This window comes from Rhea americana, unplaced genomic scaffold (assembly GCF_003343005.1).
Source record: "Rhea americana isolate MKP2758 unplaced genomic scaffold, rheAme1 scaffold_18, whole genome shotgun sequence".
In the NCBI taxonomy this organism is placed as follows: Eukaryota; Metazoa; Chordata; class Aves; order Rheiformes; family Rheidae; genus Rhea; species Rhea americana.
The window spans coordinates 4,226,001-4,242,908 of record NW_028185927.1 but is presented as its reverse complement, the minus strand read 5'-3'; the positions used below and the strand labels follow the sequence as shown (position 1 = coordinate 4,242,908).

General features: G+C 41.0%; 1 protein-coding gene across 1 annotated transcript in view; it reads right to left on the bottom strand.

Moving 5' to 3' along the window:
• Positions 1-16,908, bottom strand: part of NPAS3 (neuronal PAS domain protein 3) — a 588,522-nt gene that overhangs the window by 496,227 nt on the left and 75,387 nt on the right. The window contains exon 2 of the mRNA XM_085301814.1: positions 14,875-14,964. Coding sequence (XP_085157940.1) covers positions 14,875-14,964 — 90 coding nt within the window. The remainder of the gene's footprint in view (positions 1-14,874; positions 14,965-16,908) is intronic.

Here is a 16,908-nt window from a genome sequence, read left to right as displayed (position 1 = left end):
AATGTTTCAGTGCCAGAAGCAGCATAGTCATCTCCTAGATCTGAAAATCCTCTACATCATTCAGCTTACAGGAATACCTGGGATCCTAAATGCTGAAGTCATGAAAAGCTGTTTTCCCCCTGCCTTCCTTTCTCTGAGATTCCAATTTTTAAACCAATGAAATACTCTATTTTTAAAGATCATTCTTTGATTTCAGTCCCTAACTGGAATGCTACCAAAATCCTGATATATTCAAAACTCAACATGAGCACTCAGCAGTAAGGATAAGCTAAGCGTTTAAATCTGAATTGTAACACCAAAGGTAGAGTCTTGGGTCAGATCTGAACATTTCTGCCATTTAAAAGCCTTGTCATTGCTGTCCTAAGGGAGGTGGAAAGCTGCATTGTGTGCTGATGAAATCTTACCTCAAGCAAAATAAAAGAGTTACAGAAGTGGAAAAAAAAAAAAAAGTGCTTTATTTATGACCGTGGAACAAGTACTGGAGCAACTTAAATGTTCTACTGGTGTATCCCTATGTTCCTCCTAAAACTGCAACCAGTAGTGGTATTAGTTGCTAGTAAAGTCACAGGCTTGTTAAATCTCTGTTTTCTAGATGGGTACAGAGCTCAAAGGTCTCTCTTTCTTTCCAGAAATGTTAATTACATCTACAGTCATCTGACTGCAAGATCCATAAAATCTGAACATTAAGCSGGCGCATGACGGATCTTCCCCCGATGCATAACACCAACAGACTTGGAAGACTCCTTTCCACTTATCAAGCGGATGTGTCTGGGTTTCCCCATGTCTCTGAGCTTTCACAGGTCCTGTAGTCGGATAAACTACAGCACTAGCTTTCTCGACTTCTCTGGCACAGTTCCTGGGCATGGGCTTTCCTGGTTATCCCTCTGCAGCAGCCTGCTTTATTCCCTGGAGACCAGTGCTGGCCTTGTTCTCCAGTCCTCAAGAGCATCGGCAGTGCGCTCTAGCCCCCGTGGTTTTGAGCCCACTCCTTCACGGTATGGACAAGGTGAAGGAAGAGATGCACAGACTCTTCTAAGGGTTCCCAAAACAAGCATCCTTCCCTTTTGGYAGCACACAAGGCTATGGATACTTGCACAAGATACACTTCTCCAGTTGGCCCATCACTCATGAGATATGTTGGGTTTTGACCAGCACTCTTTGAGGATCCCAGAGCTCTCCTTGACACATGCCTCTTCCCCCCACCACCACAAGGGCCAACCTTTGCCTCTGCCGCTCTCCTCAGCCACGTTTCTTCTGCCTCCTCTGACTTTCCACTAGCCAGGGACCCTGTCTGCCTTCCTGCACCTTGCACACCAGCCCCCTGAGCAAGTCTCCCAGGCTCTACAGTTTTAAAGACTTAGAATTAACACATGCTCTCTTTTTCCTACTGCTCTGAGCATTCTCCCACGGGCATGCTCCGAATCAAATGGGAATGATTTAAGGAGTCCCCATTGCCTGAGATATGCCATGGSGCCGCGATGGTGCGCAGCTAGTTTCCAACGCATCAAGTCATTCATTTATGCAGCAATATCTCTTATCTTGAACCTGGTCCTACACATTATGAACAGCCAGATCCTCAAATAGTCATAATACTTCAATGTGCTTGAGTCATGTTAAATATAATTAACTTTCCTATTGTATATATTTGGGAGCCCCGAATGTACTGCATACCCATATGTAGCAATCAAACTCATTCTTACCTACTAATGCAATTAGCTACTTGTGACAAATAGTCACATCACAAATCCCCTCTTCCATACCAAAAACATGCACGCAGTAAGCACCTAAGTCACTAGGTCTTCGTATAGCATTTCTAAATTACAAAAGATGAGCCTCCTTCCATCCCAAACAGTCTTTGGTCTACACGCTACAGATACCTTAGAGACTTACTTTACGCTGTCGTGTTCGACAGCTAGCTGGAGAGGGTTTGCAGCAGGCAGAAAACACTACCGTTCCAGTTAGGCACACTCWAAGCATGTAAACGCAAAGCAGCTTCGCAAAATGCAAGGCCAAGGAGACCAGTCTTAGGGCAACCAAAGTACTGAAAGACAGTAACAGCTATCATCTGAAAGGGCCCACGTACCTCAAGGCAGGCAGTTTTTACGCTGAATTTAATATAAATCCAGTCTTCCTTGCACAATCTGGGAAAACAATTTCTGGAAAAAGTTGCCTGACTGTTCTGGTATGAACTGAAAACCAGAAACGTGGCCAGTGCTTTGGAAGCAAATGGAATTTTTGTCAAACCACTTTTCATTTTCATAAAATACTAGTGAGCAAGAGCAGTTTGTTGTGTTTTAAGGACATAAGAGACTTAACATAAAAAAAAAAAAATCTACTCAGGGTACCCAGATTTTTTCTTAACAGTTCTTGAAAGAAGGTGAGGACATAGGCAAGCCTTTTAAAAAAGAAAAAGGCTCCAAACTCATGCACTGGTCACTTGTAAAYGCCAACATCACATAAGAAATGTTCTAGTATGTATACAATTTTTTTTTCATTTGATTAAAAGCAGGTTAAAGAAAAAAACAAGCATTTTCACATTTGCAATCTGCTTTCAAATACATCACTAAAAAAGTCAAATGCCAAAATCTGTAACTAATAGCATGGTARCTCATTCTACCACAACATTTTTCTTCACCACTGCGGTAAATTATAGTTCTGACCTAAATTTTCGTATGTTTGAGTGGACTGTTTACTACCAGATAATAAACCTGGTAACACCAGCGTTTATGCTTTAGCTAGTCCCTTGCATCTAAGACCATAATCAAATTAAGCACTACACTTCCCCAGTGACCTCCCCGGTTCATTACATCTACCTGCGTTTCCCCTGCAGGCGCCGTCTGGCGTACCGTGGTCTCCAGGACACGAGCCTCAAGCCAGGGGAAGCTAAGCACGTCGCGGAGGGCGATGGGCACAYTAAAACCGAGCTACCTGAGCCCTCCCGCCAGGTCCACGGCGCCTTCGCCCGCGCTCCTCAAGGAACCAACCTTCCCACCCGTTTCCCAGGGCTGGGGGTTAAGTAACAGCRGGTACAACTGCTGACCAAGGAAGCTACGGGAGCATCAACAACCAGATGGRAATACAGGTTAGTAGTGGGGAGATRTTCAGTAGCAAAAACAAACWCAAAGGGGGAGAAAAAACAGTAATTTCCTGTTTATAGTTACTACTGCACTTGGCCTAAAACATAATAATTTTCTAGTTTTGATGCRATCTCACTGCTTCTATGCAATATGCAGCATCCATATCAACTCTGTGCTTTTCATTTTAATGCAGATGTAAAATTTTGCTTAAAAACAAAAATACAGCGCTGAGATTTGGATGCTTTGGATTCGGATCATCCAAGTYGAGTTTACTTATCTGTCAGTTAAAAATACCCACCCAAAATAGTCAAAGCAAGCTGGCCAGCAAAGAYGCAGACACAGTGCTGGGGGTACAAACATGAGGGGTATGACCACCAACAGTAAGCAATTACTTATTTGAGATTTACAAACCAGGCTGAGATAAGCATGTGGGAAACGTTAATATGCAAATGTTAATCCAGACGGAGTTCCATCCCAAAGTGAATTTTAACACAGTTCCCACCGCCACCTCTCATGAGTACGTACGGGTAGAGAGGTGAGCCGTACCCCAACCTCCAAGGGACGGGGCCAGGCACCGGAGGCGTTGCACTCGCAGTGCCCGCGTGACGCCGAACGGCACGCTCTGCAAACGCTCCAGCTTATTTCAACTGTCCTAACAGCACATCTTAAAGAGTGTTCGTCAGCAGGCAGGACTGGGACCGCTCCACCAGACAGGGATGCTCTCCAACAGCAAGCAAAAGCAGCCAGGAAACCTCCCAGCTGCAACCTTGAGCGCATAGCTGCCTGCGAGGCTCTGTATTTAGATGCTTGCAAGGTCTGTTTGAGCAGGGCTGTCATCTAAAGAAGCACTCTACAGAGTGCAGAGCCTCTGCAGAGTGCCTCCTTAAACTGTTGCTGGTGAAAGGGTACTTATCCTAATAAAAGCCAGTGCATTTAAGGGTCAGCCAAGTCCCGTATAAAATGATCTTCTAAACATCTGTGACACAAGACCTTTATTCACCTTTCCTATAAATTCTCAAAAGATACAGCTGTGAGAAGACTCTCCAGAAATTTAAGGGAAAAGATCTACTCCTGGTTCTCAACCTAAAATAAATGGTATTTACTGATAACTAGAAAAAAAAAATAGTTCACTGGTTGGTCAGCTGACAACATTGCTTAGACTGTTTAACTCCTATGAAGCACACACTGCTGCAGGGGTGCAGCAACCTATCTACATAACACAAGCAACATAAATTTGAGGTATATATAAAAAACAGGAATAGCTGCTATTCTAAAATGTACACCATTCAGTTCAGTGACAATGTCAACAGTTAGATTTCATTTTAGCCTCTAAGAGACAGCCTCAGCCTGGAATGGTTGACCTGCTCTTCTCACATCTCACAAAAGATTTGTTTTTAGCTTTAAAGTGTTTAGAGGGAAGGTGGGGRAAAAAAAAGAAAACAACAACAATGAGAAACGATCTAATGAAGTTGCCTTAACCCGTTYGGTAAACTTAACATGTTTTGCCTGTTAGCCAGTACGGTGCTCCCTTAAGATATGAGTCTACCAGCTGTGAGTGTTACAAGCACCGAGGAGTACTTCTAGGGATGATTATCTGATGCCTTTTCTAGCAATTTCAACGCCAGCGTTACCACTGAGGCTGATGCACGCTCTGGATGCGTGCCTGCTGCTCCCCAGGGTGACATGAATCAGGAGTGCCGCCGCGCGTCACGCTGGGTCCAGCACGTAACGGAGCCGTCGCCAGCAACCTGGCGGCAACGCAGCGCGTCCGAAAGCCTGCTGCTGCCCCTGGAAGCACGGAAACGCCTGCTGCAGCAACCGTAAAACGCTCTCCTAAGATCCGGGGGTTGCCCAAAGCAAGCAGCAAGGCATAAAACTTCGTTAGCTACGTTATGATCATTATTAGGTTTTTCTCTTCAATTTTGCTTGAGGGGGTTTTGAAAGCGTGGGAAAAAAAAATCCCGGGATAGCTTTGGAAAAWTTTTGTTTACATCATTTGATTTCGAGGCACTCTAACTCAACCACGTGGGATTCAGTGTGGATGTGCTGTCTCAGTCTAGCAAATCACACTATCCGTGCAGGCTTCTAAGTATAAGAAATATGTGAAACAACTCAGAAGACTAGGTTTCTCACTCGTAGTTCAAGCATACAATATCTCCTAGAATGAAAACATAATTGTATTTTGAAAAAAGGATTGCTTTTTAAACGCAGTGCAGGTTGTTGGCTCTCTCTATCCCCACGACTATTCACTACAGAGGTCTTTTTGTTGCTTTTTTTAAAATACAATAGAAGTCTTATTTTGTTAAGCTTTGAAATTAAGAGTGAAAAGAGTGAATGGCTAAAACCAGATGAGGTCTGCGTTAAGAGCATTTTGCTAACACAGCAAACTAGGTATACCACCGTGGCAAAGTACTAAGCTAGTACTAATCAGCTACATCAGCAGAGGTTTGCTTTGGACTCATCATAAAATCACCACCTATGAGCAAAACGAACAATATCAGTAAAAGAACAGTTTTACAGGTGAACAGTATCTGCTATAGACGTTATTGCTGATGCAACTTTGTCCAAGCAGGACACTGCACCACTTAAATACCTTCAGTTGAGCAAGCTATAGCAAAACATAACGTAGACCTGACTAATATTTTGCTCTGTACAATTCTAGCTCTGAGCTAAGGTATTCAGTATTTTGTTTAAAATATATTCTTTTTTCATTTTCAATGTCTATTGAATAGCAACCACTCAACTTAACTTGCAAAGTTAGCAAAATGTTCAGGGTAATATTCAGCTCCAAAGGCAGAGCATGGCAGCGTTCTTAGGACACAGGAAATGCTGCTAGGCAAAGCAAGTGTGCCCTATACCAAAGGCAGTAATGAAATCAGAAAGTCAGTGGAAATGGGTGTTAGACTTCTACTGCTTTATGAGTTCTATAGCTTCCAAGTAAAAAAAAAAATATATATATCATCTTTATGTGGTTTTCTGTGACTCTCACTATCGCCCAGAAAATACATTAAGTAAATAAACCCCTTTCTGATCTGTAGTGTATGCTGTTTTTTATTTTATAAGCCTCAGAGTCAATTCCCTTATATAAATCCAGTTATTTACTCCTTAACATTGTTGCTATTAACTATTTATGTCTAAACAAGGAGAACCTAAAACATCTACAGTATTAATCAATCAGCATTGGTAACTCATTGTATAAGGTACCAATTGCCTAGCATAAAGCCTAGCGCATGCCCATGACCCTGGGGTACTCCTGGGATCATGCCTGACAGCCTGGGAACTAATACGCTACCAAACTCATCACACTCAGTACACAACAGGTTACAGAAGCGGTTTTTCCTTTGCCTGGCCTCTCTGCACGTGCATCACAAACTCCCCAAGGTAGAGTGCCAAAATTGGTAGATCTGCCATGGGGAAAGGAGACACGCATCTCGGTCCCGTGCCACCCTACCACCACCTCCACGTGCAGCACCATGCACGTAGCTTGCATGAGAAGAAACGCAGCAGACAGGACAGTGCTAGGGTAGCTCCCTCTCCTGCACTGCGACCACCTCTGATCTTTGAGACCATGAGCGGTAAAGTCCACCCTGTTAGTGAGGCTCACTGAGCCACCGTGCTAGGCAAGCTTGTACCCAAAATTGAGTTAGGGAGAGGAAAACTGCCCAGAATGCCTCTAGGCAAGGATATAATTGTTCCATATATATATAAATGCAACAGCCTAAGAGCTCCGAAGATGTGCATGGGCCCTGGCTGCTAGTCAGCTGTGGAGGAGCCACACTGCAGTGTCACAGCCAGCTATGGACAGGTACATGAAATTAATTCATTCAACTGCTGCTCAGTTCCCCGCAGTCCATTTAACTGATTTTTGTGCAGAGATAAGGGAATTTCACCTTTTATATAGATGCAGCTGGAAAGACTTTATACACAAATTATTCCCAGTACACCACACATACTCTAAATAGTACATCCTGATTAAATGGTACATGGTACAGCATCTTAAATTACTCTGCATCACAGTCTGCAATCTCAAAGATGGCACAGACCCAATGTCACTTATGAAACAGTAAGGCAAAGTTCAGTGCAACTATAATAGGGAAAAGGTATCTACTTCCACCAGTTTCTTGTTGCTCAGTGAGCAGAGCGCTCTGAAGTGTCGCAGACTGTGTCTTTCCTTGTTGAGCAGATCTTTTTGTTTGGTATTTAGAAGAAATTTATGAACTATTTACCAGAAATTAAGTGCAAATCCTAATTGTATTTTCTTTGGTTCATGTGGTAATTTGATTGGAAAAAGAAAGATTGGGTTTATACTTAAAAAYGACAGGAATCACAAATTTCCACCTTGCTACTGCCCTCGCATTAGACAGAATTATGCATGACACTTTCATTGTCTTTTTTCCTAAAATGATCGTATTTTCTTTATTTTTACGTTTGCATGTGCTTGTGTGCACATTTGTGTATAAACATATGTGGAAGTTGAAGACCATAAACACCATCTTCCCCAAAGAAATGTCGTACAACCAAATTATTTTTACAAAACGTCATGCAGGTCTGGTGTTTTCTGTAGAGCAGTCTGAGGTGGTGCCGACTGCCAAGTGTTGGGCTGCTTTCATTGCAGCAGTATTTCTCTTGCAAGGAAAACAAACCTCTATAGTTGCATTAAGCYGAGTAAGGCTACTGCTACTGCGAAGGAATTCTAGCAGAAAGTCACAGTTTTGTCATGGATATGCCAGAGATTTAGTGATATTGTTGTATCTGAATATAAAATATCAGTTGTTTTACTTTCATATCATGAAATCCAATGTCTAAATGGGAAAATAAATGTACGGATGGATGAACAACTGAACGTAAACCTTCAACAAAAATCTAAGAACAGTGCTGGATAGCTCTGCCAGCAGCATTTCCTTTTAAGTTGGCAGAAAAACTCTTGGGGAGCAGAGGGAAGGGAAAGAGAGACAGAAAGTTAACCAAAAGCTTCATTTGTGGTGAACTCTACACTTTTATTTCAACAAATCTTTGTGCTTCATTATTTCATTATTTAATCTTCTGGCCAGTTTAAAAGTAGATCTAGTTCTAAGGAAAAGTGTAATTTAGAAATGAAATTAAAAATAATTCATTTTGGAAAAACCTAACATGAAAGGGTTCAGGCTTTCCAAAAACAATCCTTTCCCCGTTCTTCTTGAATAAATACATTCACTGAATTTGCTAAGCATTTGCAAATAATCTAGATTTTGCTAAGCATTTGCAAATAATCTAGATTTGATTCCCCAAAGGGGGTTGGTTTTGTGGTTTTTTTTATTTTTTTTATTTTTTTTTTAATGAATTTACTATTAGCCATCCTTAGAGACGCAAAAATTTCCAAGGGAGAACTGTGCTCTGCACTGGATGGCACCGCCACGCAAAGCGAGCCTTACGCTACTTTAAAGAAAGGCTGCTGCCACCCCAGCCTGCTGAAAGGAAAGGGCACGTGCTCCCGGTTCACTGCCCTTCTCGGGATCCAGCCTGCCGCTGCCGGCAGCCCTAATCTGCTCCCGGCCGCTAGGACCAGCGGCTCTGAAATACAGATCCCGGTGCTCCGGGCAGGGAAGAGCTCCTGGAGCCCCTTTATTCCCTGCAGAGTACCTGTGCAGGAGAATAAATCAGTGACGTGAAAGAAAACGTAAAACCCTTGCTAGYAAAATTTGCAGATGACACAAAAGATAATAAAATGGTAAATACCAAGGAGTCGTCAGTTCTACAGATCGCGTGGCAGTCTGGGCTTACCTGGTAAGATGTGTTTTAACACAGCTGAGCACAAAGCTGTCTTTCTAGTACCTAAGAACACGGACTCCAAATAAAGACGACGTAACGACCCAGAGAGAGGCACACGGATGAACGTGGATAACCAAATTAATATTAGCCGACAGTGCAATACACTGGCTAAAGCAGCAAATGCAATCCTTCGATGAACAGGCAGGCAAGTACTGAGTGGCAACAGGAACAGGTTATATAAATCACTAGCAGCGTTGAGACAGAGAGGCTTTTTGCTTTGCACAGTGCCTAACACCGTGGCCCTGGTTTATATCTGCGCTCCTGAAGAACTACTGCAGGAACAGCTGATGGACCACACTAGTGCTACAACTCCATCCTCCACAAACGTCCACTCGTCAAAAAGCACAGTCAAACTAGGAAGACTTCATCAGACAGCTGCAAGACTTGTTCAAATTCTGGAAAATTCGCTTTTCTAAGAAAAAAAATACAAAGTCAGCTGGTCACTGTCTATAAATACCTAAACGGGGGAAGGTGAAGAATATCACGAATATTAAAGGACTCTCCAGTTTCTATGTGCTGGATCTGGCTATGTTTCCACTAAGTAAAAGTTAGAAAACTTCAGACTAAAAATAGGGTATCAATACTTAATAGAGATGGTGACTAACTATAGGAATAATTTACCTAAAAAAGGGAGGATTTTCTTTCACTTACAGTCCTTATRTCAACATTTTCTTTCTCAAAGCAGCAGAAGTTGTTGGATCGTGTTACTTGGAACACTCCCGTCTGTCTTGCAAAGGAGACTGGACTACATARTCTTAACAGTTCTTTCTAAACTTAAAAAAAAATAAATAAAATAAAAAAATAAAAAATAAAAAAAACCAAACTATGAATGAGTCTAGCACAGCRCTCCTCTTTCAGTGTATACACATCTGTGTGCAACACAGTTTTACTTGAGGCATCAATGCATCATCTGATATTGTTCTTCTAAATTAAAAGATGGCAAGGAGTTAGAGCTTTACCTTTCAAAAACATACATAAATGCTCCAGGATAGCTGTGCTACCTCAATCCACAGTGCTTAAATGAGTTTCACTGCAGCTATTTAATTAACTACTTATATTTGGGGGGAAAAAATGAAGTTTTTTCAATTGTAGAAAGTACATATAAATCATTAGTAAAGGAGATGAAGTTGTTTTCTTGCTCATTTTTTCCACAGGTAATATTTTGAATATACTTGGCACTGATGCTTCTGTATTTGTGAAAAGCAGAGAAAAGCAGAGCAAAGAACAAGGGAAAAGCAAAGCTTTGCTGAGCACAAACAGTAGCTCAGTCACAGATAATTTGAATTGATCTCTCCATTTCTGAAAAAAATAACATGACTGGGGAGGGGGAGAAGAAAGAGCCCTTCACATCTGAAATGAAAATGAAATGCAAGAACAATTTCAGTTCAGTATCAAATACCATGTCTTAACAGGGAATTATCAGCCTGTGAATACTATTCCAGTCAAAGGGTGTAGGCCATGGGACCTGAAGACCCAGCCAGTTCTGCAGGGTTTGCATGCAAGACAGCAAAAGGTAATTGCCTAATTGGTCAATTGACCAATCCCAAATTCGCTTCAGGATTTAACTCAGAATAGATACTACAATTAGCTACTGCAGAGCTTAAATGGGTCTTCAAATTTTCTATTGAACTATAAACTGAAGAAGATCTTGCAAAACGGAATAATGTGGCCCTTTGTTACTCCGTGGAAGAAATTTTTCAGGTAACATATAGACCTGTCTCCTCTCCTCTCTACAGACTAGGTTCCATTAATCTCAGAGTAAAGTCTTAAAACCAGTGCAGCATCTAACTATCCTAGAATAAAAAGTAAGCATGGTAAAGGTTCTGTTACTGAAAAATTATATATTTGAGTGATATTCTCTCAAATGCTCCAATCAGCCCAGAATTAGATAGTCAACTTAATTAGCCAGTGATCATTAACTATTTTGAAGTGGCATAGCTAACCTCATCTCTTATCCAAAGAAGGTCCACTCCCATACCTTACACGTAAGACCAGCTTGAGTTGCTTCTGGATTTGTTTCAAGTATAGTTTAATTGCTAAAGGAAATGGAGTCAAAATTATAGCTGCATTTAGGCTAGAACCGACACTTTCTTCAGTGGAGACAGACCAGCAGTGTAATTTGAATGCTGATGATCCCCTACAGGCAGGTGGGTGCAACTAGCCAGGAAACAGCCCGGCAAAGAGGTCCCGGAGATGTGCTCCAAGCTACAGAGGTGAGAGCAGAAATGGGCAGCTGTAACTCAGGTAAAGTTCTGCTAGATGATTTATGCCGAAAAAACCTGTCACATGAGTTACCAGCRGCTCCTTTGGCACATCTGGGTAATCAACACTTTCAAGAAGAGGTCGAGTTTATAGAGAGGAGATACACAGCTGCTTCTTCAAATATACCTATGAAATTCACATTGCAAGGAGAACAATCCTGATCCAAAGCAAGAGAAACACGACCCCCCAAAATAGCTGCTGTACAGGAAAACTAAGACCTTTCTCCTGCCTGATGTATTAGGGCAGAGTTAAAGAAATGGCACCTTCTTCAGTACGAGGACTATACTGTGCAAATTTAGATCAATGCCTATACAYAGGACACCAAAGTTGGTGGGTTTTTTATAACATATTTTTCCTGAAGCTAGAAAAATACTTTTGGACTCCTGTAACTTCTCCTCAGCCATGTGATGTCAGATGAGTCATGACATACAGAGAAAAAGACTGATAATCTCATGTTTTTCTGAGCCAATTTGTGTGAGACAGGATCACTCAGAGAAGGAAGAAGGAAAAAGCTAAGCATAAGGATCTCGGACACTATCAACTTCTCTGGATCGCCCACAGACGAACAGACTGACCTGCACCAGTATGCCCAGCTGCAGAAAAGCCAGCAGGGTTTTTTTCCTCCACTTTCAAAGCTGTGATTCTCCATCTGAAACTACTAGCTCCTCCTGTGCAGGATGTCTTCTGCTCTGCCCAAATGAGCACTGCAGACCACTTCAACAACCCTCAGGACAGCTTCATCTTGCCATGAACCGTTCTCTCTCTAGCTGAAATCACTAATTACAAACCTTAGTAAAGCTATTAGGCCCACAGAAAGGGTTTTGGGGTTGATGTTGAGGATTTTGAGGGGTGGATGGGGGTGTCTAGCAGAACCAGGAGACTTCTTGGCCACACAAAGCCATTCTGCTTTTGCTCTATCCTTTAAATAAACAAACAAATATTAATTTAAACCTTAGAGGCTGACAAGAACGGTTTAGCCTTGTGCCTCCTTTTTCTCATTTGTAAAAACACCTACTTGGTTTTTGAGCCAACGTGCGGTTTGAAGGGAGCTTATTTTGGTCCGTTAAGTTTGGATGTTTTGCGCATTTACAGACTGAAGATGATAACGTGCATATGACCAAGCTACAGCTTCCAGGAAAAACTGCTTCACCTCTCAGACTGAAATCAAGGAGCCTAAAGTACTAGCTCGCTTCACTACCTCGCAGAGAAAGGAAAGGAAAAGGGAGCTAGTAGGACTGTGGCCGTATTTCTGCGACTTAAGTACGAGATGTTCTTACGCATTTACCCCATCATCTTGATTTCTGACGGAGTACAGTTACCTGCTCTTCCCTATTCGCTTTACTTCTCCTGGGAAAAAAAGACTTGTCTTTTAAATCATCTTACTATGGGCAGAACCTTAAGGATTAATAGTTCAAGGCAGAAGTTAACCTAGAGGAGAAAGATGTAGCATGTACTCCTGCGCCTAGAAGGTGACCACACCATGAGATTATCGGAATTACAGCAAATGAATACTAGCTAAACAACACTCTGAAAAACTCCAGAACATAAAAATGACCTTAAAATACTTAGGAAGCAGCACAGATTGCCTGGACATCTACACTGCTGTCAAGCACACGGTAACGATTTGCAGCTTTAAATTAGCCAAGCACAGTGCCCGCGGCAATGGTGCTGCCAAAAGCGTGCCTCGGAGAACTGCAGAAAAGCAGCAAGAGAAAACTGCACTAATACTAGAGGAAAAAAAAAAAAATCAAAAAAGCACTTTATATTTGCTGGAGAAAGACATACCCATGTCTTCCAAAACAATCCCTTTTTTTTTTTTAAAAAAAAACAGGTGAACTGGATAATAATATTTTAAGCACTTTACATAGRGAATTTCAGGTATGGCAAAACAGAAGACAATTACAATACTAGGATTTTGTCACCTTTCTGACTTTTGAATTCTGCCTTTTTTTGAAAAACGATTTAGACAACATCTATTTGTARTCATATACCTACTTCTAGATAAACACATACCATTACACTTCGGGGTGAGCGCTCCTGTTTTAACTATCCTGACTATAATTTGTGAAATTAGATAAAGTTTAGGATAATCAGGTATCCTGTAGCTTTCGGAGYGAGGCCATCGCTCTGTTCAAAACTCAAGACAAAGACGACAGGCTCTTCTACGCTATGCCAAGTTTTCTTATTTCCACAAATAGAGTTTCTAAATCATGAAGTTGTTCTAAAAACTGATATAAATAGCACACAACAAATCTGTTTCAAACATTTAAACAAATGAAGACATTTTTACAGTCACTGAACTATGGAGACAAGAGAAGTAAAGACCCAAGTTCTCTGCTGACATCTAAAACCACACTACATCGAGGCTGCTTCAATTGCATTGCCATTACCTGGCAAGGTGGAGTGCAAAGGTATAAAAATTCAAAAAGTGCTCATCAGAAATATTTATAAAGCAATATACAGCATGAATAAATAATATGCAACACCAAAAGTAGCCATTCAGAGAAAAGCTAAGCAAGAAGTCAGATTTTCATTTTGGCTCACCAAGATATATCGATGCTGTAATTACACAGAAAATTTTATTTCTCCTTTCCTCTCATTTCCATAAACCAAGATGATACTCTTTGTTTAACCTGAAGTATCAGCTTTTACTGATGTGGTTGCATCTATTACTAAAAAAACACCAAGCAAACAAATAGGTTATGGAATAAGAAAAGGGAACGACAGAATACGACCTGAAAAACTACAATGAGCATTACTGCTTAGCCAAAGAAACATTTTGTTGCAATGTAAATACATTTACTTTTAGACATAAATGCTTTTTGCAAAACGAAATCTGTTATACACAAGATGATAATACTGAGATACAAACCAAGAATATAGTGGTTACTTTTTACACTCCAAGTAACAGAAAACAGTTTCAATATCCAGTAAGATAACAGACAACCGATAATGCGTTTGCAATATATTAATACAAAAATCATCTATAATGTAGCTGTCAAATGCATACTTTTCAGTTCGATGCGGAAATGCATTATTAAATTCTTACTACAGTAACACAGGAACTTTATTGACTGCAAAAGTGGCAGAAGTCAACCACGTTTCATTTGCCTGCCCACAGCAATAGCACTTTGTCGGCAGCACCCGTAGCAGTTTTCAGTTAGGCACAGAAGCGGGCTCTGCTAGGGCAATGGACAAAGGCAAATGATTGCAAAGCAAGAGGACTCAGCTTCAATTTAACTGTCCTGTAAGGTACATACTAATTAGCTGCAAAGCTATGAAATCCTAGCTAGCATGTTAAGTCTGCTACATGACAGTATAATTTGACTTCTTAAAGGATTATGCAAATTACAACTCATCATTCCATTACACGACTGAAAAAAAGTGACAGCTAATTTATACATAACACACCTTTCAAATCCCTAAGATGTGAAGCACCTGTGCAATATATTTTGCCTAGATTTTCTAGTGTATGCATTCTTGTTTATTGCACTATACAGAAGCATACCTAAGAGATTTAATAAAGCCATAGGGTTTTTTTTTAATATGCTTTTTAGCTTTTAGAGCACAATCCCAAAGATTTAAACAACACATTTCTGCGCCCGCTTTAGAGGTTTTGCACGTAAGAAGTATACGGTTTCAACACGCGTGTAATTTCTGAATAGCGGGAGAGCACGAGCACTAAATGCACGAGCTAGAGGCAAGACTCACACAGATTTCAACATACTTCTGGTAGGTAGATTCACAGTAGATTCCGTCATATCTGTAGATTTTCCTACATTCTGATTGGTTGGGTAGAGGATGCTGGACAGTTATTCTGTAGAGGCATCAAAAACAGATACACATGACTAGAGATTCTCTACAGGTAACTGTAATGCAGGACAATAAGTATGTCGGAATTGATTATTTCTTTTTTTTAAGCATCTTTCTGATCTCTTTAAATCAACTGCATTGCGCACATAACATCTAGACTTTCCACTTTTTGAAATTTGCACTGAGAGTAAACTAAACTTCAGTTCTCAATAAGAACAGTGTTTTGTTTGCCATTGAATAAAAGTGGAAGAGGCAAAGAATTTTATGTACTGAATTGATACTTTACACAGTTTGTGTGTATAAAATAGTGCTTATAAAATTGGTATTTATCGCTYTGCTGTTGCAATCCTCCCTCAGGTAGGACATCCATTTATATCAGCTGGGAATTTGTCCAGGCAAGGACCAAATAACCCTCCAATTTAAAACGTCAGCAGCAATTCTCACATTTGCACAGAATGAGGATAATATGGCATTACAAGGACTGTGATTAAAGGTGCTCAGCACCAGCTGAATAATGCCATATGTTCTCAGATCCACTGAAAGGAAATGCAAGTGATTGGCAGCAATCAGGAGTTGCGCAGCATCTTGTAAAATCAGGCCCTTAAAGATTTGTCAATCATTCACCCTCCCCTCCAACTCCCTCGTTAGTAGAAAAATATAATTTGTCTGTAAAAATTCAATGTTGTTTTAAAAATATACTTGGGAATTGCACACAAAACAGTACCAACCTTTTTTTTTTTTTTCCCCCTCTCCCCACTTCTCTGGGATTAAAACCACATTTTAGATGCTTTTGTATCTTCCTCAGATTAATACTTTTGTCCCTTTTAAATAACTGTAGTCAGCTAAACTATAGTAAATATAAATCATTTGACAAATTTTACAAGATTTTAAAAGGTGGAATTTTAGGCTGTGAAAAAACATTAACCTTCTTATCAATATAGGGTTTTGTGTTGTTTTGCTATTAAGTCTGTATAGCTCCAAGCTAATCTTTTTTTGTTGTTGCTTTAAATCATTTAAGTATTTGTCTTAACAGCAATTTGATCATGGAGGTATGAGAAAAAAACTGAATATCTTTACACACCAATAAACTTTGCAAGAAAATGGAAACTTTTATGTTTTCTACCGTGGAAAACGGCACTGTCAGCACTGTTGTGGCCCGTGTACCTTGTTTCCTGCCCCTGGGAACCAAGATGCAGGAGGAGGAGACAGCTAYGGGGTGAAGACATGACCAAACACACAGGGGAGTACTGGATTCATCAATTAAGGCATTGCCAAAGAAACTTATTTACCGTGATACTCGGGGCCTTACGTTAGATGCCTAAGCACCATGTGCCGCGTATGAGGAGAGCTGGGTAACTTCAAATGGGATTTGCAACCCACGTGCTGTCTGCAGGAAGCCGTACAAGCCAGTAAGAAAGAAATCCAGAAGAGGAGAGTTTCCTCCATCCTATTCCCACCTGAGACACGAACACCACCCCAGGCCCCACAAACGCTTACGTCAAAGTCAACGCAAGCCTTCATCTTCTGCACACCCCATATACTGCGTGTATGACTCCCAACTTAAAAGCTTTTGCCCTTCTTTTGAAGCAAGATTAGCTAAGGGATGATTTTTATACACTGCTGGGTGGCTAGACCCTCAAAAGAGGCAGGAGAGATCTAGGCTCTCCATGCTTTGCAGCTGCTGGAGTCTGTGGTCACCTCTCCAAAGGTGACCACGGGCTCTTGGAGAGCAACTGGGACACATTAACTCCTCTTGCTAAAATGATACGGCTTTAAAAAAGTCAGGATTCATTGGATCAAAGAGAGGAAGCCAGCGAGGACACCGTATTAGAATAGTCACTCAAAAATGCATGAGCAGCCCTTGCGAAAGCTATCAGATCCTTCCGAGATGAGCATCCTCATCGCAGGGCTGCAGAACGATGCTCGCTCTTCCACCGCTTCTGCGCTC